At 45.5% G+C, this 25,725-nt stretch overlaps 1 protein-coding gene across 5 annotated transcripts in view; it reads left to right on the top strand.

The window, feature by feature from the left end:
- WWC2 (WW and C2 domain containing 2) overlaps window positions 1–25,725 on the top strand; it is a 179,430-nt gene that overhangs the window by 68,736 nt on the left and 84,969 nt on the right. For all 5 annotated transcript variants that reach the window (XM_084627437.1, XM_084627435.1, XM_084627434.1 and 2 more), the window contains one exon: window positions 24,022–24,225. In XM_084627437.1, coding sequence (XP_084483563.1) covers window positions 24,022–24,225 — 204 coding nt within the window. The remainder of the gene's footprint in view (window positions 1–24,021; window positions 24,226–25,725) is intronic.

Below are 25,725 nucleotides of genomic sequence, written 5' to 3' on the forward strand. Positions count from 1 at the left end.
CTGCCCCAGAAGTTCTGCAGGTCCATCTTTTGCCAACCAGAGGCCACTGTGGCACCAGAACAGCCTGCTGCATTAATGCTGTTGGTTGTTCTGGCACCACAGTGGTCTCTTGTGGGAGAAAGGCAGAACTGCAGCACTTCTGGGGCAGAATGTATTTTCTGCAGAAAAAAATAAAATTCTGCGGGACACATGAATTCTGTGCACACACAGTGGTGCAGAATTCCCCCAGGAGTAGAATAAAATGGATTTCACCCCAAATAATCTAAAAAATCATTGAGTCTGTTTTGAATGCTCAAAACCCCTCAAACGTGTTAGATTAGGAAACCAGTTAAATCCCAGGAATATGATCAACACCAGGGAACTGGCTAAATTGCCTTGGGTTTTCTGGGGCCACTGTGAATTATATGCTGTGAAGAGACTCTGGAGTCGAGCAACTTCTGCCTTGCCTTCATGCTACCTGGAACCTCCCTTTACTCCATCTCCTGCGCTCCCTAAATAATCCACTTCCCCTGCTGGGAATTTGACTGTACCCCTGGGTCAGGAGCCAGCAGGGGGGAAAGAGTTTGCAAGAGGAAGTCAGGCTGGTACTGTAAAACAAGCAGTGTCGGACTGGGCACTATTTGATGGGACAAGACTATGGGGAAGGTAGGGAGGTTGGAATAGCTTTGTATGTTAAATTTTGGGAGAGCAGGAATTGGGGAATGGGAAGTAGGAGAAGCTGAGGAATATATTCTGTGTTGCTCTGAGGATCAAATCTCTATTATCTAGCCCCAGTGGTAATCCAGTCCTTAATGTTGCTCCCACTTTCCCCAATCTGTTTATAGATAGAAACTTTAATCTTTTAAACTGTCTCCATGCTTTTCATGGTTTAAATTAGGACATCATGTTTTCTCAGTGCATCTTTGCTTGCATAGTGTAGGTTATTTGCTGTGTTCAGAATTTGATAGCTGTTTTCCCCCCAAAGTGTCTTTTACTTTCAAATAGATGTAGAGTGTTTCATCCACCTTTTATTTTCTTCCTTTCCCATTTATAGTTTCCAACTCTTCCCTAATTCTCTAAAAACTAGAACTGGGTAGAGAGAGGCATTCCATTTCATGGGGGATTTTGATACTTTGAAAATTTTTTGTTTCTTTTCAATTTGGAAATAAAACAAAAGTTCAGAATTTTCCACAATAGGGGATGGAGCCCATGCCCTGAGGGGCAGTCCACCTGGAGAGCTGCCATAGACCCCTGGAAGCCTAGACTCCCTAGTAGCCCTCAGGAACTATCCCTGGTTTCTGGAAAAAAGTTGTCAAAATCAAAGTCTCCAAAATCTTTAGATTTTGACAAATAACCTTGTCCTGTCCATTCATGTGTGTGATTAAGTGATTGTAGCTAGACTGTCTATGCCATATGCAAAGCTAAAGATTATCTACTATATTTTCTTCTACCTTTTGGCTTTGAAATATGTGCTTACCATCTCAGTGTTTGTGTGTAGTTGATTGTAATAGTGGGTATTACTGAATTAAAGAAAGGAAACCCTCTTTTAAGAAGAAAATAAAAGGCCTTTTTTTTTTAATCTGGAAAAGTAATAAATATTTTAAAGCAATTTAAAAAATCCCTTCCACTCTGAGCTTGGAGAAGAGCAAATATTTGATGTATAAATAATCACTGTAATATGCAATACCACAAGCCTGGGACAGCTTCACAACACAAGAGAGGTGGATACCAGGCAGAATTGTTAGTTTATCGCTTACAAGTTGAATGGAAAGCAGTCCATTGTACATGCTTAGAGTATTGTGTAATATAAGTTCCAATCCACTGTATGTCTTCCTCTTCTCTCAGAATTCCCTACACAGATTTGTTACACCTCTACATGCCAAAAAGTATTTCTATCTAAGTCACTTTTTTGTCTCCTACTCTGGAAGCATGTAACGTGCACCTCATGGGTTGCTTTCAGTCTCAATTCATCGATAGGGAATAAGAGAATAAAAAGAGTAAGGCAGAAGGGACATAGAGAGGAAGAAGACAGACAAGGATGGTGCCCCTACTCCGGATCCCTTGCACTCTGAATGTAAAACTCAGTGGAGGTGCTCATTCCATCCCCCTGCTGCCTCCTTCATGTAGTTTCAGTCCCTGGTGGTTTGGCTAAACTGCTCGACAGCAGTAACTCAGTCTGCAATGTCATGGCAACAGGATCTCCACTCCTGTCACATTTTTGCAGGCCTTAGCACCAGCTTATGCCTGTGACTGATTTGCCCACTGTATGGAGCCTTGCTGATAGGATCACTTTTCTCTCTCCACCAGCCTGGTGCTAATGCATCCACTTCAGGGGAAGGGTATTGGGGGACAGAGGCAGGAATCTTGGGAAGTGAAAAAATACACATATCCTATAATGCGTCTTCAGGTTTTCACATCTTTTATTTCTGGCAGTCCTAGTGAAAGAATCCTCTGTTGCTTGAAGTGTGTGTTCTTGTTTTGAGACCCCACCAAGGGCTGAATCCTGTAAAGCCTAGTGCTTGAAATGTCTGTAGTGCTTGCCTCTGAACTCGCGTTCCCTAGAGCTCTGTTACCAGATATGGAGAGAGACTGGCGCGCCACAAGCTCAGTGACGTGATTACAGGTTTGTTCCATCATTCCTAGTAGAAATCTTTGAGTATAAACTTCTTGAGGAAAGGGGGGTGTGAGTGAATTATTTTAAGTTTATGGGAAGTTGAAGGAAGTGGCTGGAGGAGAGGAGGCTTGTTTTATCTGCAGGTGCCTAACGGAATGAAGAGGACAAAGTGTTCAGAGCATTTCCCCCTTTCTCTGCAATCTAGTGCTCCATGCTGTCCTTATAACTCATAAACTTCCCCATCCATAAAACTGGTGGAATGTGAATTTCTGTGTGTGTGTGACATTTTTATCATTGAGGGATATATACTCCACTACTTCATCTTCTGTATTTTAGATAACTTTGAAACCATGTTATGTGTTATAACTGTGATTTTGAAGGGCCACAGGGTTTTGTCAAACCCACTGTCTTTGTAACATACTCTGTTTATCTTATTCTTCAGATACCCATTGAGCAAATGTATCAAATGGAAATGTGACACTATTTCTTTTGAATCCTTTCTCAGATATGTAGTTGGGAATCTTCTTTTGTGGCTCAAGTTTGAATTGTGCAGTATTTCACAATGTAAATGTTCCTTACAGAAAGCTTTTGGAATGTAAACTATAGCATCCAGTATTGTCTTGTTGCATGTTTTTACTTTTGCTGATCTACCTGAAACTAATGCAGGTGTATTTTTTTTTTAACTATTCATTAAGGCTTCCATTCAGTTACATGTAATGTTTATTTTGTCAGTTTAGATGATTTGAGAAATACTTGCATACTATTTTTAAAAAAGATACTATGTATTTTTGTCTGATAAACAAATCTACCAGAAATGTTAATTACAGAATGGGTACACCCTTTTTAAAATTCATACATCAAAATAAATAGTAATTACGGTAACATTTATAAATGAGTATTACAACTACTAGACACCATTAAGGCCAAATTGTTTTATCTTGCGATAGTTGACACCAGTTCTTCTTTGAGTGCTTGCTCATGTAGATTCTTTTCTAGATGTCCGTGTGCCCACATGTGCGGTCATTGGAAATTTTTGTCTTAACAGCCTTCATAGGGCTGGCTGTGGTGTCCCCTTGAGTGCTGTGCTCATGTGTCGGTACATCAGGTGCGGCCGGCCCTACGCTCTCTCAGTTCCTTCTTACCACCCGTGGTGGTTAGTCAGAGTTCCTTTCCTTGCATAGCAAGGGCTAGCGGTTTCGTCTCTACTGACTTAGAGCCCCAGGGCCTTGTAAATAGTTTGTTTGTAGTGGTTAGTGTTAAGTAGTTGTTAAGTGTACTTAGAAGTTAGAGTCCCAGTGTGGACTTCGCCCCAGGCGGGGCATGCCCTGATCTCCCGGGTTTAAGCCCTGAGTGGACTGTAACAGGTCTATACCTGTAAGTGACCCCCATAGCACCTGCCTCAAGTGCTTGGGGAAATCGCACGCGAAGAACAAGTGCCGTATTTGTAAAAACTTTCAGCCCAGGACTCAGAGGGAGCGGGATAGTCATTTCCGGGCTCTGCGCATGAAGTCTGCCCTTCATCTGGCTTCCAAGCAGTTCCGCCAAGACTCGCCGAGTACCTCAATCTCTGTGCGCAGTACACCTCCGGCATTGGGCTCCATCTGGCATCGATCCCTGTCGCTGGTGCCCAAAAAGAAACCAATGAAGCACGACTCCCTGGCAGCAGGCAAGAAGAGCCATGTGTCATCGGGCAAGAGACCCAGTTCAGACCGCTCGGCCACTCCATAGCCACGTGTACGTGCCTTCCTGGTTGGGGCTCTTAGCCCTTTAAAAAGTCCACCACCAACTCCCGGGAGCAGTATGGGACCCAAACCCCTGATGGCACAGACTCATTCCCAAGCTCCCCTGGAGCCGAGAAAGCAGAGGCCTCCGCCGCCAACACAGCACATGCCGCAGGAAATGGCAAAGGTTCCCCACAGGGGCAAGCCAGCTGCTAAGACCCTTCAGGGGGCAGGAGAGCACCGCCGATTCCCCGAGCCAAGACCGCGCTCTCCATCTCTGTGCCGCAGATCGCCAGAGACTCAGCCCAGATCCTCTGCGGCTTGCCCTCAGTCACCGGCACTGCAATCGCGGTCTCCACCATCTCGATGCGGATTGCCGAGAGCAGGAGCGGGCAAACTTTTTGGCCTGAGGGCCACATCGGGTTTCCGAAATTGTATGGAGGGCCGGTTAGGGGAGGCCGTGCCTCCCCAAACAGCCAGGCGTGGCCCGGCCCCCACCCCCATCCGACCCCCCCGCTTCTCGCCTCCTGACGGCCCCCCCGGGGCTCCTGCCCCATCCAACTCCCCTGGACCCCCCTCCCCGACTGCCACCCGCCGCCCCATCCAACCCCCCCTCTCCTTCCTGACTGCCCCCTGGGACCCCTGCCCCCATTCAACCCCCCTATTTCCCGCCCTCTGACTGCCCTGATTCCTATCCACACCCCCGCCCCCTGACCCACCACCCTGAACTCCCCTGCCCTCTGTCCAACCCCCGTGCCACCCAGCTGAGCTAGACATGCCAGCGCGCAGCACAGAGCACTGGCTCAGGCCGCGGCTCTGCAGCTGCGCTGCCTGGCAAGAGCTCGCAGCCTCGCTGCCCAGAGCATTGCTCCGGGGGCGCAGTGAGCTGAGGCTGCGGGGTAGAAGGAACAGCAAGGGAGAGGCCAGGGGCTAGCCGGCCAGGCAGGAGGGTCCCCTTTGACCTAGAGGGAGGTGCCGGTCTCCGTACTACCGGCACCGTTTGCCCTGCCACCAGTCATCCTCTTGGCGCAGATCTCAGCCACCTGCTCCTTGTGGGAATGCTCCCCATCACGTCTCCGGCACTGGTCCCCTCAATACCGGCACCGATCCTCTTGCTCATGTCTCCAGTGGCGACGGTCAGCAGCAGACTCAGGCATCGACAACCCCACCATGGTCACCAGAAGGGGATTCCTCCGGCACAGGAGGGCAGTTCAGTCCCTCACCCAGACTCCACTGGCGCGATTGGGCCCCCAAGGCCACGTCAACATCGACAGCAACGCTTTGGCAGCATGAGCAGTGGCCAGTGCAGTGGCCTTATTGGAGCGCATGGGGAGTGCTGGTCATGGTGATGCCCCCTTCACACGGCTCATCTGCCACCACCTTGGAGCAACAGTTGGCGGCACTGACGGCACCAGACTTGAAGCATGAGGCATGCTCGGAGGTCGAGGCAGAGGAGACTACACACACCCTTAAACCTCCCCCCCTCACAGGGGAAGATGCCCCAGGCCTCCCCTGGCGGTACAGTCTTCATCTTCATCCCCGGGCGAGGCAGTTACCGGACCCTCCAGGGCCAGCCCGCTGGACAATTTTAAAGAACACCAGGCCTTGCTTTGATGAGTGGTTGAGAACTTGGGCCTTGAGGTGGAGGAGATGGCCGAGCAGGTGGACATCTTGTTCAGCGTCCTCTCAGCCTCTACCCCTGTCTATGTTGCACTACCAGTGCACGATGGAGTCCTCAAAATTGCCAGGGCCCTCTGGTAAACCCTATCGTCCATCCCTCCCACCTCCAAAAGGGCCGAAAAGAAGTACTTTGTCCCTGCCAAACGGTTTGAGTATCTTTATACCCGCCCTCCCTCAGGCTCACTGGTTGTCTCTGCGGCCAATGAAAAAGACAAGCAGGGGGCACTCCAGCTCAACTCCCAGAAACAAAGAGGGCAAAAGACTGGACTTGTTTGGGAGGAAAATTTATTCAGCAGCCAGCCTGCAATTCCGGGTGGCGAACCATCAGGCCTTCCTAGGCAGATACAATTTTAACTTATGGGATTCCCTCTGTAAGTTCAAGGAGTCCTTCCCACAGCGTTTAGCCCAAGAATTCAGTACCCCTGGTGCAGCACCATGGCAACTAGGTGCTCCCTCCAAATGGCGTGGGATGTGGCTGACTCGGCAGCTAGGGTGGTCGTGTTGATGGTGGTTATGAGGTGCAGCTCCTGGCTTCAGACTGCCAGCCTCTCCCAAGGGATGCAGACCTCGATCCAGGACCTCCCATTCGATGGGAATAGTATTTTTTCAGAACAGACTGATGCAAAGCTGCATGGGTTAAAGGACACTCTACTGGACCTTTCGGTAGCCTGCTGCGGCTACCTCTCTTGCCTGACCTGCTGTCCCAGAACCACGGCAGTCTGCTGCACCCAAACCCAGCAGCATTGCATTTGACTGCATGGCTGAATGTGGTCGAGCAGGAATGCTTGGTCTGGGTTCAACAGGTCTTGTTGGGTAGCAGAAAGCCCTCTACCAGAGCGACTTACTTAACCAAGTGGAAAAGGTTCATGTGCTGGGCTTCAGAATGACATATTCGGGCTGACCAGGCCTTGCTGCAGATGATCCTGGATTATTTTCTGCACCTCAAGCTCCAGGGCTTGTCCCGGTCATCGATCAGGGTCCATCTGGCTGCTATTTTGGCTTTCCACCCTCTGTTCCAAGGTAGGTCGATCTTCATTCACAACATGACGGCTTGGTTTTTGAAAGGTCTGGAGCATCTCTACCCTCACGTCCAGGACCCTCTCCCGCCCTGGGACTTGAACTTTGTGCTGTCGAGGCTCATGGGGTCTCCCTTTGAACATCTGGCTTGCTGCTCTCTTCTCCTTCTCTCCTGGAAGATCTTGTTCCTGGTTGTGATAACGTCTGCCCACAGGGTGTCTTGAGATCAGGGTGCTTACTTCAGAACTGCCCTGTACGGTATCCTACAAGGATACAGTCCAGCTGCAGCCTCATCCAGTGTTCCTCCCAAGGTAGTTTCCCAGTTTCATACTGGCCAGAACATACACTTACCCATCTTCTTTCAGAAGCCTCATACATTGGAAGATGAATGCAGGCTGCACGCCCTGGACGTCAGGAGGGTACTGGCCTTCTGTGTTGGCAGGACAAAGCCATTTCGTAAGTCAACATAGATGTTTGTTGCGGTGGTTGACAGGATGAAGATCACCCAGTGTCTGCTCAAAGGATTTCGTCCCGGATCACAGCCTGCATCCGCTACTGCTATGAGCTGGCAAAAGTGCCTTCACCAGCAGTAGTCATGGTGCACTCAACTAGAGTGCAAGTCTCATCAGCAGCCTTCCTGGCTCAGGTGCTGATCCAAGAAATCTGTAGAGCTGGTACCTGGTCATCTGTCCACATGTTTACGTCCCATTATGCACTTACCTGGCAGGCCAGCAACGATGCTGGCTTCAGCAGAGCAGTGCTGCACACCGCAAGACCATGAACTCCGAGCCCACCTCCATCAAAACTACTTGTGAGTCACCTAGAGTGGAATCGACATGAGCAAGCATTCAAAGAAGGAAAAACGGTTACCTACCTTTTCACAACCGCAGTTCTTTGAGATATGTTGCTCATGTCCATTCTATTAGCTGACCTCCTTCCCCTCTGTTGGAGTTGTCAGCAAGTAGGACCTGAGAGGGCATAGGGCCGGCAGTGCTTGATATACATATGCATGAGCACAGCACTCAAGGGGGCGCCACTGCTGATAGATAGATAACTGTTTATTTTTCCTCCTCTGATCTAGATATAAAAGCGGTGCTGTCTGCATTAATAGCCTAGAAATAGCAAAAGCTAAGATGTTAATAAAAAGTTAAACCCTGAAATGTTGTTGTTTCAAATCCTGATTGTCCTTCTCCACTCTTTTTTTTTTGGATGTGGTGGGTGGGAGAGGAGTTTGATGTGGGTGGGTGAGGTTCTGTGGCATGCAAAGTGCAGGAGGTCAGACTAGATGATCATGATAGTCCCTTCTGGCCTTAAAGTCTGAGTCCCTTCTGGCCTTAAAGTCTGTTTCCAGATGCTGGCGCAACAGTTTCCCCAAGCCTGTTGTTCTAAAATCCTTCTGTTCCGACTGCAATCAGGTTGGAGCTAGTGGCTGAAAATCTTCCTGGATTTAGTTTGGATCTTTTTTTAGTTAATTTTTTATCCTTGTATACCAGCCCCTGGGATGAATCAGCTGAAGGAGAAGCCCCTGGGGAGAAGGTGTGCTGTGAGTGGGCAGTTTTTGTTGAACTTTTGTGGCCAGACTGGAGGCTTGTTGTTTTCAGCTTCTGTTACCCTGGAAGAGCTGGCACTCAGTTTGGCTGGGAGGGTTAAATCACTTTCACCAAAAAGTGAAATTGAGGCAGTGACTGTATAACTATGGGATGAGTTAAGAGATCTATGATGTCAGATGAAATAAAGCTTCCCCCTGTCACTGATTCAGTATTTGAGCAAGAGCAACTGCAGAGAGAAAACATCTATTGGTGGTTGTTCCAGAGCACGCCCCTCTTTGGCATGATCCTGCCGTCACTTTGCCTCCGTTTCCGTTGGTCTCTGATGGTTCTCTGTGTCTTCAGCATAGCTTGGTTGACGAGGTAGCTTAGTCAGAGGACTAAGTTACAAAAATCTACACCTTCCGGGGTAATCAAAGTCTAAAGGAAAACACCAATACCAATCTTTTGCCCTAGGCCCATGCTGAGCTCAGCCCTTCCTCTGAGGTTCTGTCCTGTTGCACACAAGTCTTGGGTCCCTCTCTTCCTGGGCTCAACTCCCAATCCTCTTGGCCTCTGGTCAGTCCCTTCTCCCTCTTCTTAACAGCCGGTGTTGCCGCAGCCCCTCACTGTCCTGAAAGAGGACAGGCCACCCTGTTACAGTTATAAAGTAATATACTAGAGTGACTTAATCTTCAGGTGACATTTTTTCTCCTAGGTGACCTGTATAATCCCATGAGTCTGTACTTTTCTCTTGGTATTCATGTTCCCCTGAAACAACAATCCAGCATCTCTTTGGTATTTTTTTCTGGGAGCCCTAAAAATCTCTCATCTCCCAGCTACACGCCTTCCCTCCCATCCCTCCTCCATGCCTGATTGCTATATCGTTGACCAAGGAGAGCTGCAAGTGATTCACGCTGGAGCAAGTCAACAGTGCTACTTGAGTCTACCAGGGGAGATGCTGAACATTTATTGCTTCCATAGCATTGCTGTCCCTGGAATAAAAATGTCCAACTCTCTCCTGGTTCATAGAATCATAGAATATCAGGGTTAGGAGGGACCTCAGGAGGTCATCTTGTCCAACCCCCTGCTCAAAGCAGGACCAATCCTCAATTTTTGCCCCATCCCTAAATGGCCCCCTCAAGGATTGAACTCACAACCCTGGGTTTAGCAGGCCAATGCTCAAACCACTGAGCTATCCCTCCCCCGTTCTGGTTCTGGTAGGTTGTAAGGTTTTAGTATTATTTATTTTATAGAAGTATGATCTACTGAAGATAAGGTAATTTCCTTTTGTTAAAGACTTTTTTTTTTAAACCAAGACTTGGCAGAGTTACTTTGTAGCAAACAAGAACATAAACGGCTGAAATGAACTCATGAAAAATTGAAATACCTCATGTCCTATGAGGCATTTTGTTTCCCATGCACATGTAATGTGTTGTACTGAAGGTTTTCTGTTTTCCTTCTGGTTCCAACTTTCTTCAAGGGCAGTTTAATATAATTTAAAAAAATCCTAGTGTGTTGGCACTGAATTATTATTTGGCCCAAATTCTTATCCCAAGTTAAGTGTTTTGAACCTTGACTGCGGTTGGCCATGAATCCTGGTGTCCCCACTTTGGCATTAGCACTAAAAGTTATAGTAAGAAACAAAACTGTCCATAAGAGGTATAATAATTCTAGTGCTCAGGAATTTTCTTGGGCAAAATGTGGCATCTTGCTGTTTGTGTAATTCTCCCAGTAGAAGCCATAAGTGTTGGTTTTTCATTTTATAGAATTTCCTGGAAGTATCTCACAGATCTTGAAAATTGGAGGAAGTAAGATTCCCCAGTTGTTCTTGTTTTTAAATAAATAAAAACCTCCAGTGACGGGGATTCTACAGCCTCCCTAGGAAGCCTATTCCAGACTTAGCCCTGGTCTACACTGGATTTACATCAGTATAGCTATGTCTCTCAGGGGTGTGGAAAAACCACACCTTTGAGACATAGCTACATCGATCTAACCCCCAGTGTATACAATGCTGGATGGACAGAACAATTCTCCCTTTGACCTAGCTACTGCCTCTTGGAGAGGTGGATTACCTATGCTGACAGAGAAGCCCTCCTGTTGGCATGGGTACTGTCTGCACTGACGTGCTACAGCTGTGCAGCTGCAGTGGTGCAGGTGCTCTGCAGTAGCGTTTTAAGTGCAGGCACATCCTTAACTACTCTTAAAATAAGTTTTTCCTACTATCTAACCTAAATCTCCCTTGCTGCAGAATAAGCCCATTGTGTCTTGTCCTACCTTCAGTGGACCTGTAAAATAGTTGATAACTGTCCTCCTTATAATAGGTCTTAACATATTTAGAGATTGTCTTAGTCTTCTCTTAAGACTAATTATACCCAGTTTTTAACCTTTCTTCATAGGTCAGGTTTTCTAAACCTTTTGTCATGTTTGTTGCTGTCCTCTGAAGTCTCCAGTTTGTCTACGTCTGGTCCCCACACTGTGGGGCGTGCCCCTGTAGGGGGGTGCGGAGGAACATTCGAGGGGGCGTGGTGGGGTCTGGGCCAGCCCCCGGGGGGTGGTGAGGAAAGGAAGCACTACCTAGCCCTGCTCTGCCCTCAGCTTCACTTTGGCCATGCCCTCGGCTGCAGCACCAGCCCTGACCTTGACCCCTTTCTCCCTGCCGCAGCTCCAGCTCCATCTCTGGCTCCTGGCCGAAGCTCCTGGCTGTGGCTCTGCTTCCCGGGAAGCGCAGACCGGATAAGGGTGGGACCATTGGTCTACATCTTTCTTAAAGTCTGGTGCTCAAAACTTGAAACAATACTCTAACTGAGGCCTCACTAGTGCCGAGTAGAGCAGCACCATTTCCTCCAATGTCTTACATGGGACAGTCCTGTTAGTATTCCCCAGAACATTAGCCTTTTTCACAACGATTTGACATTGTTGACTCTTATTCCATATGTGATCATTATAATCCCTGAATCTTTTCAACAATATTAACCATCTAGACAGTTATTCCCCGTTTTATAGCTGTGCATCTGATTTTTCCTTCCTAACTGATGTACTTTTGCACTTGTCTTCAAATCTCCTCCCCCGGCCCTTCTGCAGACTAAACAAGCCCCGTTCCCTTAGCTTCTCCTCGTAAGTCATGTGCCCCAGCCCCATGATCATTTTTGTTGCCCTCCGCTGGACTTTCTCCACTTTGTCTACATACTTTCTGTAGTGGTGGGCCCAAAACTGGACTCACTACTCCAGATGTGGCTTCACCAGTGCCGAATAGAGGGGAATAATCACTTCCCTCAATCTGCTGGCAATGCTCCTACTAATGCAGTCCAATATGCCGTGAGTCTTCTTGGCAACAAGGGCACACTGCTGACTCTCATCCAGCTTCTCATCCACTGTAATCCCCAGGTCCTTTTTGCAGAACTGCTGCTTAGCCAGTTGGTCCCCAGCCTGTAGCAGTCCCCAGCACTTGTCCTTGTTGAACCTCATCAGATTTCTTTTGGACCAATCCTCCAATTTGTCTAGGTCCCTACCCTCCAGCGTATCTACCTCTTTCCCTCTCCCCCTCCCCCCAACTTAGTGTCATTTGAGACTGCAATCCATCCCCATCCAGATCATTAATAAAGATGTTGAACAAAACTGGCCCAGGACCGACCCCTGGGGCACTCCGCTTGATACCGGCTGCCAACTAGACATTGAGCCGTTGATCGCTACCTGTTGAGCCTGACAATCTAGCCAGATTTCTATCCACCTTATAGCCCATTCATCCAGCCCATACTTTTTTTTAACTTGCAGGCCATATGAAACGCTTTGCTAAAGTCAAGATATATCATGTCCACGGCTTTCCCCATATTCACAGAGCCAGTTATCTCATCATAGAGAGCAATCAGGTTGGTCAGGCATGACTTTCCCTTGGTGAATCCATGTTGACTGTTCCTGATCACCTTCCTTTCCTCCAAGTGCTTCAAAATGGTTTCCTTGAGGACCTGCTCCATGACTTTTCAGGGACTGAGGTCAAGATTGTTTGTCAAGGTTGTTTTGAATTTTGTTTTGAATCTTGAGTGTTTGCAGATGACACCAATATGGGAGTGGTTGCAATTTTATAAGCGTGCTCTCCACTCCATTATCTCAGTTATGAATGAAATATTGAATACTACCAGATCCAGAACAGATCCCTGTATGACCCCACTAGATATATCCTCCCAGTTTGACTAAGAATTGTTGATAACTACTCTTGAATTTATGGTCTTGAAACCAGTTATGCACCCACCATATAATAATTTAATCTAGACCGTGTTTCCCTAGTTTGCATATGAGAATGTAAAAAGCCTTACTAAAATCAAGATATGTAACATCTACTGCTTTCCTCCCCATTCACTAGGTTGGCCAATAACCATGTCAAAAAGAAATTAGGTTGGTTTGGCATGATTTGTTCTTGACAAATCTATTCTGGCTATTATCACAGTATTATCCTCTAGCTGCTTACAAATTGATTATTTGTTTGCTCCGGTATCTTTTCAGGTATCAGATTTGAGCTGACTTGTCTATAATTCCATGGGTCATCTTTGTTTCCCTTTTTAAAGATAGGTACTATATTTGCCCTTCTTCAGTCATCTGGGACCTCACCTGCTCTCCATGAGTTCTCGAAGATGATTGCTAACTGTTCTGAGATTGCTTCAGCTAGTTCCTTTAAATAACCTAGAATTAATTTCTTGAGGCACTACAGACTTGCTTTAACTACTACTTTTCCTATTATGGCTTGCATTCCTTCCCCCTTGTTGTTAATATCAATTGTGTTAGGCATCTAATCAGCTGTAGTCTATTTAATGAAGACTGAAGCAAAATAGGCATTCAGTACCTCAGGCTTCTTTGTCATCCAGTAATAGCAAAATCCCCTCCTTGTGCACCAAAGATAAAGTTGAGGAACTGGTATCTAGCCCACCAGAGTCAGATCTCAGCCATTTACCTTCCAGGAGTCCAGAATGTTACAGCTGATATGCTCATCAGGCACTTCTCCCAGGGCTACTAATAGGATTTGAATGTTCAAATACTTTGTGGGATATTCCAGAGGTGTGAACTTCCTGCTGCTGGATGTGGCAAATAGGTCCACCTCTGGAAGTGCTGCCTATTCTGCTCAAGAGGAGCCTCTCTTTTTGGGAGATGCCTTTCTCTTTCCTTGGACAAAGGGCCTGTCCTACTAATTTCTTCCAACACCACTCATTATAAGAGTGATGAATAAGAACCCTGACCTCAACCGCCTGATATCCTCTTAATACTTACCTGGCCGAGGTAAGCTTATATCTTTACCTGCTTCACCGGTGTGTCCAACAAGTGCTCAAGTTTCTGACCGCCCCCTATCTCCTCTCCCAGGACACAGGTAATGTCCTTCACCCCAATTTAGGGGTCCTTTGTTTCCGAGCATGGCTCATAGATGGTTCATGGGATTAGACTCCACCTGCTTTACAGGAATACAGGTATTACTAAACAGTAGAAGGGAGCCAACTTCAATTATTTACTTTCAGAAATAGAAAAGGTTTAATCACTTTTATCACCATCACCGCCTTGTGCATGAATCTTCTCCGTTTAGAGACATCTTGGATTATCTGATGGATTTTTTTTAAAAACATCTGGTTTATCAATTAGCTCTATTAAGGTTCATCTAGTTGCAATATCAGCATTTCATTTCCCACTAGAGAGGTTTTCTCTTTGCTCCCCCTATGTCCTTGAGATTTATTAAGGGTCTGAATAATCTTTACCACCAGGTTAAGGATCCTATTTGACTCTTGATGGCAGCCTACTACTTAAATGTCTTTATGGGACCTCCATTTGAAACTATGGTGACCTGCTCCTTATTTCACTTACCTATGTAGATGACCTTTCTAGTAGCTATCACCTCAGTCCGCAGGGTTGGAGAAATTGGAGCATTGATGATAGACCCCCACTTCCCCCCAATTCCAGAGTGTGAGATATGAGGAGCTGCTACATGGGCTTCAGTAAGTACCTTTTCTAAACATTTTTTGGTCCATGCCATCCGTTTTAGTGCAGTACTTGGTTCTGCTGTACTGTCTTGGACTTGGACTTGATTCTGAAACTGCCTCTTTTCTGGGAGGATATTTCTCGGGAGTCACCTGAAGTGGAGCACCCCAGGGACGCGACTTGAAGAAGAAGAAGAAGAAAAGGTTGCTCACCTGGTGCAGTAACTGTGGTACTTGGAGAGAGATCCCTATGAGTGCTCCTCTACCTGCCCTCTTTCTCCTGTGCTTTGGACTGTTTTTGTTGCACATACAGATAGAAAAGGAACTGAGGGTGGTTCTCCAGCACAGCGCTGTATACCTTCAGAGCACGGCATGAGGCTGTATAGAGCATATGAGTGGGCCAAATGGACGCTGCTAATGGAAAATGTCTGATCAAGGACTTGAGGGGCACATGCACACCTGGAGTGGAGCACCTACAGGGTCGTGCAAGTCTAAGAACCACAGTTCCTGTACAAGGTGAGTGACCTTTTTTCTTTTCTATTCATCCTTAGCAACATGTCCACGTTACCACAATTTACCCGTGGCTCCACTGGTGATTCCTTTTTTATTTTGGGGGGTCATTAAATAGCTCCTGATTGAGCTGTATTGGTCTCTTACTATTCTTCCTAGCTTTCCTTTGCATTGGGATAGTTGGTAGTTGAGCATTTTAATATTGTCTGAGAAATGGCTCCCTCTCCTGAACTCCTTTTTCTGTTAGATTTTCTTCCTGTAGGACCTTACCTGCCAGTTCTGAGTTTGCTAAAGTCTACTTATTTGATGTCCATTGTCCTTATTCTGCTGTTCTCACTCCTTCCTTTCCTTAGAACCATCAAATTTGTCATTTTATGATCACTTTCACCCAAACTGCCTTCCATCTTCAGATTTGTTAGCAATTCCTTCCTGTTAGTCAGAATCAAGTCTAAAATCGCTTTTCCCTAGTTACTTCCTCCACCTTTTGGAACAAGAAATTATCCCCAATACATTCTATGAACTTATTGGAGATTTTTTTGGGTTTTCCATATTGTTTTTCCAACAGGTGTCCGGCTAGTTCAAGTCTCCCATTATTACCTCGTCTTGTGTTTTTAGATATTTCTGTTTTGTTCTAGAAATACCTGATCCTCCTCCACCACCTCCTGATTTGGTGGTTTTTAGCAGACCCCCTACCATGATGCTGCGCCTATCTATCTTCCCCTCCCCTTCTCCCCCATCATCACCACCTTTTATCTTTACCCAATGACTTTCAGCTGATCTGCCTCTCACCTCTTTTTGGACCTCAGAACAATAGTATATATTGATGTATAGTGCAACACTTGCTTCCTTTTTTCCCCTATCTGTCTCCTTCCTGAATAAGCAGTACCCCTCTACACCAGTAATCCAGGCATGTGAATTGTTCCACCAAGTCTCTGTAATGCCAACTATGTCTTAATTTGGTTTGTGTATTAGGACTTCCAGTTCTTACTGTTTGTTCTGCATACTCCTTACATTAGTGTATGCACTGCTAAGATGTTGAGTAAATTCCTCCACTCATTGTCCTCTTGTTGGTCCAATGACACTGTTGTAACTTTACTTACATGCGTGCACACACGTCTCCAACTTCTAGCTCTTAAGTCTTCTTTTTTATACCTGCTGGTGGGCTTTGGTCACCTGCCAGAGGGATGGATGAGCCTCCTCAATCTTCCCATAATGTCACTGATGTGGGCTCCAGGCAGGCAGCACACCTCTCAAGACATCAGTCAAGTCGATAGATGGATGCCTCTTTTCCCCCTAGAAGGGATTCTGCAACACTAGCATCCTACATTCCCTCCTCTTATGTGTGGTGAATGTGATACCCTCTCACCCTTGAGGGTAGGTGGCTCCCCTTTCTCCAGTCTGCTCCTTATTGCCTGTTGCCCGTACTGCATGCTGATTCTGGACCTTGAAAGATGGGTCTCTGGTGATACAGAAAGTGTTGATATGAAAAGGTAATGACAAGGTATTTTTTTAAGTTGTGGGGATTAAAGTTCTCTTCAGTAGAACAGATCCTTCCCCAGATGTGCTGGATTCCCTTCCATTCTCTGCCAATACGTCTTCATGCTGAGCTGGAGGAATAGCCTGTAATGGTAAGAGTATAGTTCACTATCCATACTCATTAAGTGCTTGTCTCTGACACAGCCAACAAGATTGCTGTTTGTGGTGGAGTGTCTTATGATATAGACTCTTATTCACTGGAAGCTGGACTGAAACCCCCAAACTCATTTCACATAAGCTATTGAACAGCTATTGGATGGAAATGCATTTTTTTGTTGTGCTGGGCTGAATTTCAACTAGTGACTTGGAGAGAAAAGGTTCCATATGCCATTACCACTTCTGAGCAATCCAACCCATTAGTGGCATACCTTTAACTGTCTTGATAAAATTCCCATGTAAAACTTTAAGAACCGGAAGTCAGGTATGACAAAACCAATTCTCATTCAAACAAAAACCTTAGAAGGGCATTGTGGGTCATCTTAGTGTGAAATTCGCTTTGAAAAAAATGAACCCTTAATTTTGAATGTCCCGTGAACATTAGAAAGTATGAAAAAGCAGAGTAAGTCACCCAAATGATCACTGCTTCTAGAACTTTAGCATTACATTATCAGGAAAGGGCAATAAACTTTGTTCTGTCTATGACTCCCATGTAGAAACTGGTAAACTGTTAGATCAGTAATGTGGCTCTGAATTTTCACGTAAACATACATTTAGCAATGTAACTTCACATAAATATATTTCTTTATCAAATGAGTTGTTTTTCACTCCTTTCTAAAAAGCCATATAGTGAAAACTAGCCTTTATTTCGAAAAGCATCTGTTGAGGGGATTTTAAATCCTTATCTACACATGAAGGCTATTCTGGGATAGCTTTGAGTGGAGTAACTATTTCTGAATAAAATCACATTTATAGTGAAATAGAGTTTCCACTCTAGAATAGCAGTGCTGGCCAATTTCCCTGTGTAAATAAGTATCTAGTCCCTTAATCCTGAAGTCACAGAAGGGACCATATTAACAACTTTCCAGGAGGCAGAGGGGTGCTTATGAATGCACATATTCTAAAATAAGCTCACATAACCATAATATTAATTTGTATATGCAGTTTTGAGAGGCAAAAAGAAATTGCTTTATTAAGTTTGTCAGCAATAAAAATCTGCCACTGATCAGCTTTGTCCTTGCCCTGCAGTCACAAGGACGGGGTAGGCTACATTTTTTTAGGACTCTGTAGGCTACAACTGGCCTTGAGGCCACATATTGAGCAATCCTTACTTAAACCTACAGAGCAAGTACCTACAATATGCTTGAAGACAAGACCTTCCAATCTTGTAAAATTATTCTCCATTGTTACTAGTCACTCTTAAAATACAACTACATCATTGTATCCTTTCAAAATCCAACACTACTGCATTTATCTTATTTGATCGCTGACCCATTCAAATCCTGTTCTGCATCTTCCTTCACAAGAATCATAGAATATCAGGGTTGGAAGGGACCTCAGGAGGTCATCTAGTCCAACCTGCTGCTCAAAGGAGGACCAATCCCCAACTAAATCATCCCAGCCAGGCCTTTGTCAAGCCTCACCTTAAAAACTTCTAAGAAAGGAGATTCCACCACCTCCCTAGGTAACGCATTCCAGTGTTTCACCACCCTCCTAGTGAAAAAGTTTTTCCTAATATCCAACCTAAACCTCCCCCACTGCAACTTGAGACCACTAGTCCTCATTCTGTCATCTGCTACCACTGAGAACAGTCTAGATCCATCCTCTTTGGAACCCCCTTTCAGGTAGTTGAAAGCAACTATCAAATCCCCCCTCATTTTTCTTTTCAGCAGACTAAACAATCCCAGTTCCCTCAGCCTCTCCTCATAAGTCATGTGTTCCAGTCCCCTGATCATTTTTGTTGCCTTCTGCTGGATGTTTTCCAATTTTTCCACATCCTTCTTGTAGTGTGGGGCCCAAAACTGGACACAGTACTCCAGATGAGGCCTCACCAATGTCGAATAGAGGGGAACTATCACGTCCCTCGATCTGCTGGCAATGCCCCTACTTATACATCCCAAAATGCCATTGGCCTTCTTGGCAACAAGGGCATACTGTTGACTCCTATCCAGCTTCTTGTCCACTGTAACCCCTAGGTCGTTTTCTGCAGAACTGCTGCCTAGCCATTCGGTCCCTAGTCTGTAGCAGTGCATGGGATTCTTCCATCCTAAGTGCAGGACTCTGCACTGGTCCTTGTTGAACCACATCAGATTTCTTTTGGCCCAATCCTCTAATTTGTCTAGGACTCTCTGTATCTCTACCCTTCAGCGTATCTACCTCTCTTCCCAGTTTAGTGTCATCTGCGAAATTGCTGAGGGTGCAATCCACACCATCCTCCAGATCATTGATGAAGATATTGAACAAAACCAGCCCCAGGACCGACCCCTAGGGCACTCCACTTGATACTGGTTGCCAACTAGACATGGAGCCATTGATCACTACCCGTTGAGCCCGACAATCTAGCCAGATTTCTATCCACCTTATAGTCCATTTATCTAGCCCATACTTCTTTAACTTGCTGGCAAGAATACTGTGGGAGACCGTGTTAAAAGCTTTGCTAAAGTCAAGGAATAACATGTCCACTGCTTTCCCCTCATCCACAGAGCCAGTTATCTCGTCATAGAAGGCAATTAGATTAGTCAGGCATGACTTTCTCTTGGTGAATCCATGCTGACTGTTCCTGATCACTTTCCTCTTCTCTAAGTGCTTCAGAATTGATTCCTTGAGGACTTGCTCCATGATTTTTCCAAGGACTGAGGTGAGGCTGACTGGCCTGTAGTTCCCCAGATCTTCCTCCTTCCCTTTTTTAAAGATAGGCACTACATTAGCCTTTTTCCAGTCGTCCGGGACCTCCCCAGATTGCCATGAGTTTTCAAAGATAATGGCCAATGGCTGCAGTCACATCCACCAACTCCTTTAGCACTCTCGGATGCAGCGCATCCGGCCACATGGACTTGTGCTCGTCCAGGTTTTCAAAATAGTCCCGAACCACTTCTTTCTCCACAGAGGGCTGATCACCTCCTCCTCATGCTGTGGTGCCCAGTGCAGTAGTCTGGGAGCTGACCTTGTTTGTGAAGACAGAGGCAAAAAAAGCATTGAGTACATTAGCTTTTCCCACATCCTCTGTCACTAGGTTGCCTCTCTCCTTCAGTAAGGGGCCCACACTTTCCTTGACTTTCTTCTTGTTGCTAACATACTGGAAGAAACCCTTTTTGTTACTCTTAACATCTCTGGCTAGCTGCAACTCCAGGTATGATTTGGCCTTCCTGATTTCATTCCTGCATGCCCGAGCAACATTTTTATACTCTTCCCTGGTCATTTGTCCAATCTTCCACTTCTTGTAAGCTTCTTTTTTGAGTTTAAGATCAGCAAGGATTTTACTGTTAAGCCAAGCTGATCGCCTGCCATATTTACTATTCTTTCTACACATCGGGATGGTTTGTCCCTGTAACCTCAATAAGGATTCTTTAAAATACAGCCAGCTCTCCTGGACTCCTTTCCCCCTCATGTTATTCTCCCAGGGGATCCTGCCCATCAGTTCCTGAGGGAGTCAAAATCTGCTTTTCTGAAGTTCAGGGTCCGTATTCTGAAGGAACACCTCTGAAAACGCAGCACTCGGTATTTTGTGTAAATAGCTGTGGAGGTGTTTTAAAGCACAATAGCAATAATAAATGTACTGGTTGGGACATGTGTTGCCCATTTGAGGGTAAAAACGTGTTGATTGGCTTCTTTGTGTGTGTCGGCTGTCTCTGTGGAAAAGAGCAGGTGACTGTAAACATGGATTTTGTGTGTGTGTAGCTAAAGTTAGTTTAGAGACAGTTTCCGTGTTGAGCTTGTTGGAAAGCCAACTGTGAATAAAGCTGCCCTGCTTTAATCTTTTATGTACTGCACTTAAGTTTTATATGATGGGTCCTCTCTCTCCCTATGCTTGTGTGATATATACTTTTCCAGTAGAAGTGCACTACACTGTCATGTATCTGTATTTGGAGAAGAGTCACCAACATTATATTCTCAAACCTCTCATTAATTGGGCATCTTGTTGTTTTTGTGAATTTATTTAATGAACTGTCTTATTTTTCTGCCTCCCAGGTATGCCTAATGTTAGCACCAAAAAAGATAAAATTTGAAAGACTATCAAGTATTATTGGTAATTATTATCACCAGGGATCTTGCCTTGGAACAGAAGAAGCTTAAGGTCCTTTACACTAAAAACTTCAGTCAGTACAAATTACTTTGGTGTACAGCTGCTGAAGTCCGTGTATCACTCAGGCATCTGTGCACGATGCTTGCGTCAGCACTGCACCTACTCATCAGGAGTGCTTCTACTGATGCAAGGTACGGTACACCATGATTAGGTATCCCTATGTGCCATGCGCCACTGTCCAGTGATACCTTTGGGGAAATTTTCACAGTGTGTTGTGGGGTTGAAATGGCTGGTGGGATTGCATCATAATGTCGTTTTTGAGATGATGAGCAGTGTCTGCAGAACTTTCAAATGTGAAAGGTCTCGTTCCTGGATCTGTGTGCCAAGCTCGCCCCAGCCCTTCAATGCATGATACTAGAATGACAGCGGAGAAGCGTGTTGTGATTGCACTCTAAAATCTTGCAAAGCCATATTGCTTCTGGTCTGCGGGAAGTCATTTTGGAGTTGGAAAATCCACAGTGGGAGCCATTGCCAGGCAAGTGTGTAGGGCTATTAATTATCTCTGCCTATGGAGGGCTGAGACTCTCGACAATATACCAGATACTCTGGATGGATTTGCATCACGGTCTCTGTTTTGGCACCAGCCCACCTCGCCATAGAGTATATCAACAGAAAGGGCTATTCTTTGATTATGCAAGTGCTGGTGGATCACTGGGGATGCTTCACCAGTATCGATGAGGGCTGGTCAGGGAAGATGCATGAAGCTCACATCTTTAAGAAGGCAGGAATGTTCAGAAAGGTGTGGGTACAGACATTCTTTCCTGACTGGAAACGCCAATTGTGATTCTGCGGGACCCCGCCTACCCCTTGGTCCCCTGGCTTGTGAAGCTGTAAACTGGCCACCTTGATAGCACCAAGGAAAGATCCAACTACTGGGTCAACAGGTGCAAAATGAATGTGCTTTTGATAGATTGAATGGACACTGGTGATGGTGTTCACTCACTAGTTGGGATCTCAGTGATTATTCTCAGTGATATCCCAGTGATTATTGCTGCTTGTTGTGTTTTGAATAATATCTGTGAGGCAAAGGGGGAAAAGCTGCCTCCAGGTTGGAGGACAGAGGTGGAGCGGCATTTAAAGTCAGAGTAAGTGGTTGCAGGAGGCTTTGAAAGAACACTTTAACGGTCAGCCACAATAGTGTTCTGTAGGCCGGGAGCTTTGGGTGTTGCTCAGAATTGAGTAGTGTTTGCTGTACGCTTATAAATGCAGGTGTTGTCCTGAAGCCATTAACTATGTGGGGTGTGCCGTATGTACATTTAAAAGTACTGTTTGCTTTAAGTACCGCTATGCATTCTGCAGTATGTATTGAGAAGTAATAAAGATGATTTTATTCTCCAAAAATAGAACATTGCCTGTGGTTTTTTGCCTATTGTTTTTCTGCCCTGCTTTTCCCACTCAATGCAATATAAATTAACAGCATGGAACTTTAAAACTGGAAAGTCAGTAAACGTTTCTGTCCATTTCAGTGCACACACGTAGTTTGTTATGGCTACACGTACACCAGCAATGGTTCTCACAGGTTAATATATGTGAAACTGTGGTTCTCCTTGCTGTTCCTAGCATAGAGTGATGGGGTAATTATGTGCCCTGTGATGTCACATGGTATGTTGGAGGGTGTTGGTAGGTAGCAGTGACCATGGAGTTCTTCAAGGGCTGCACAGGGTGGAAGTCTGGGATTTTTGGACCTGTAGGTCAACCTGCCTTTGGGTTTGCAGCCTGAGGGGACCTGAAGGTGGCAAAGTAGGAAAATGTCTTTAGTGAGGGGCATGGTAATATCAGGAAGTGGAGTGAAACAGGACACTTGCTTATAATAGAGCAGTTTGTATTCTGTGGGATTAATGTTTTTGAAGTGATCAACATTTATTATTGAATATTCCCTTTTGTCATTTGATATGGAGTTATTGTACCTTTGTCATTTGATATGGAGTTATTGTACCTTTAACTGATAAATCTTTAGCTGATAAAACTTTAATCTTGAAGTGAGCCAAGAGTTTTAATGATTTTCTTGTATGTATAATGGAATTGCAGTGTTTAGGTTTCAGATTGGATAGCTTTGCCATGGGGAAGAGAACATCAGCTTTCCTCTCCTTTATTATTATAACTTGGTGCAAGCTAACATGGCATTAAGCAGCCAGGAAGTGCTAAAGTTAAGGTTGAAAATGCTGCTGTAATTCTGCCCCCTTACATATCTGCATTAAGGCAATCTTATATCATGTGAATCACACTTCTTTCTTGCAATATAATAACCTTTCTACAATCTTGGCTCTCAAAGCCCATGTAAGTATGACTTTAAAGAGTGTGTACCTTGTGCATTTAACAGCATTTTTTGTAGTCAGGTTCACTTTTTCCCATGTTGTTTGTGTGGATAAACATTCCTCCATTAGATTGCTAATGGCAGAAAAAACACAAATACACATTAAGAAAAATAATTTAACATTTTACTCAGCAGAGGTGGGGAGAAAACCCTTTTAAAACATTAGGAAAATGTGATTGTAAAACCACAAAAAAAATGGTAGAGGGACCCCAGAACAGGTGTAATGCTGGTGCCTGAAAGTGCTTTTAATTAACTTTTTTGAAATAAACTAGATTTCAAGTGGTCTGTGCTCCTTTAAGGGCTTTATATGGACCCAGTTATTTATAACAGAACCTTAGCTGTAATTCAGGTGGAAGGCTTTTCCTAAAACGTCAAGGTATTTTATCAGTTCAGAAGACAATGCCAACTGTTTAGAAACTTTTAGAATGTATACTACTATATTACCTACTGTGCATTAGTTGCTCATTTTGAAGTTGGTCTGTTAAACAATATTTAATACACCCTAAAATAATGAAGAAATGCTTTTATAAAAATAAACTACTCCACATGCATACTAGTCAAAGCTTAGTTGTCATTTTAAGTTAACAAGGTAATAAAATGAACTCTTTAAAAAAAGAGAAAAAAAAAAAAAAGCATGTAGTACCAAAGCTGCAACATTGGATCCCTTTTAATTTCTTTGAGACAGCTAAACCAACTGAAGAAACTGTGGAGTATCCAGGCTATTTATACTGGCTTCCCAGCTTCTTCCTCCTGACTTATCTTTTTGTGGAGGGACTAGCCCTACCGTCTAGACTTAAACTAGAACTCTGAATTACAAATAAAACCAAAATTGTAGACACACCAAAAGTGACTAGCACACTGAAGTCTATTCACTTGGCAAATTTAATTCATTTAACTAAGCTGAAGCTTTTAAAACTATATATTTTTAAGAAACCACACAGATAGAAGATCCCCGAAAACAATGGAGGCAAGAACAAGAGCGAATGCTAAAAGACTATCTCATGGTAGCGCAGGATGCGCTCAGTACCCAGAAGGAGTTGTACCAGGTGAAAGAACAGAGATTGGCACTTGCCCTGGATGAGTATGTACGTCTGAATGATGCCTACAAAGAAAAATCAAGCTCTCGTACAAGCTGTAAGTACATTAGAAATGTGTACGCTGTAACTCCTTTGATCGTGTTCTGTAATGGCTCTTGTTCTGCAATTCAAGATTAGTCCTCAGTGTTTTGGGCCCCTGGCTGTTTTTCTGACAGCCTTTCCACTTTTTGCTCCTCAAGGCAACTGTGTTCTGCTGCAGAAAGCTCTGGTCTGTCCAATGCAGTTGAACTCCTGCAGAAATTTGGGCCAGGCATTTGGCTCTGGAATCTGTTCCTTCACATGGTTTGCTGGAATCTAGATTAGGTGGGTTGGTGTTCTAAGGATACAGGATCACTTGTTCCTTTTTGGCATGCAGCCACCAGGTACTCAGTATGTAAACAGGTGGCAATGATAGATGGAGCAGTAGATTTCACTGCTTGCTGTTGGTAACAGTTTATTTTAATTTTTGCAAAAAATGTGCCGATATAAGGCATGGGGCTCAATAAAAATAAGTGAGATCATTTTGGTTTAAATCCTCAGAACAAAGGAGGGAACCTGGTGGCCAGTATAGTGTTTTTGAGAGATCTGTGTTTGGGTTGGTTGACCAAATATCTTACTCTAGGGTGGGTAGTGTTTAAAAAGCAGCAAACTCAACTCCTGAAGAGAAGAGTAGGGGGTCTCGGGCTGTAGGGTTGCCAGGCATCCAGTTTTCGACCGGAATGTTAGAAGTCTGGTTGGCCACCCACAGCAGGCTCTGTGCGGCTCCCATGAAGCTGCCGGCATCTCCCTCTGGCTCCTAAGTGTAGGGGCAGCCAGGGAGGAACCACGGCCAATGGGAACTGCAGTGGCGACGCCTGTATGCAGGGGCAGCATGCAGAGCTGCCTGGCCATGCCCCTGCCTAGGAGCAAGAGGGAGATACCTGCAGCTTTTTGGGAGCTGCCTGAGGTAAATGCCACCCAGAACCTGAACCCCCTCTGGTGCCCCAACCCCCTGCCCCAGCCCTGAGCCCCCCCTGCACCCTAAATCCCTCATCCCACACCCCCAGCCCAGAGCCCCTTCCTGCACCCTTAACCCCTCATTTCTGGCCCCCACTGAGGGGGGCCAAAACGCCCAGCCCAAAGCCCATACCCCCTCCCACACCCTGGCCCCATCCTGGAGCCTCCTCCCACACTCCAACCCCCTCAGCCCCAGCCAGGAGCCCCCTCCTGCACCCCAGAGCCTGCACCCCCACCCCCATCATCCCAACCCTGTGCCCCAGCCCGGGGAAAATGAGTGAGTGAGGGTGGGGGAGAGCGAAGAACAGAGGGAGTGGGAATGGAGTGAGTGGGGGGTGGGGCCTTGGGGAAGGGTGGGGCAAGGGTATTCAGTTTTCTGCAAATAGAAAGTGGGCAACCCTAGTCTCAGCCAGCTGAATAAACCCATCTTCCAGAAAACCTATTTGTTGTGAGAGCTCCTTGAGCTCTGAAGATTCCCTCCCCAACAAAGTGTGCTGCCCAGCTAGAAGATTGGTGGCCAGGTGTTGAAAGCAGGGGGAAATGAGGACTTGCCTTGGGTTCC

The sequence above is a fragment of the Lepidochelys olivacea genome, assembly GCF_965140295.1.
Source record: "Lepidochelys olivacea isolate rLepOli2 genome assembly, chromosome: 4".
NCBI lineage: Eukaryota > Metazoa > Chordata > Testudines > Cheloniidae > Lepidochelys > Lepidochelys olivacea.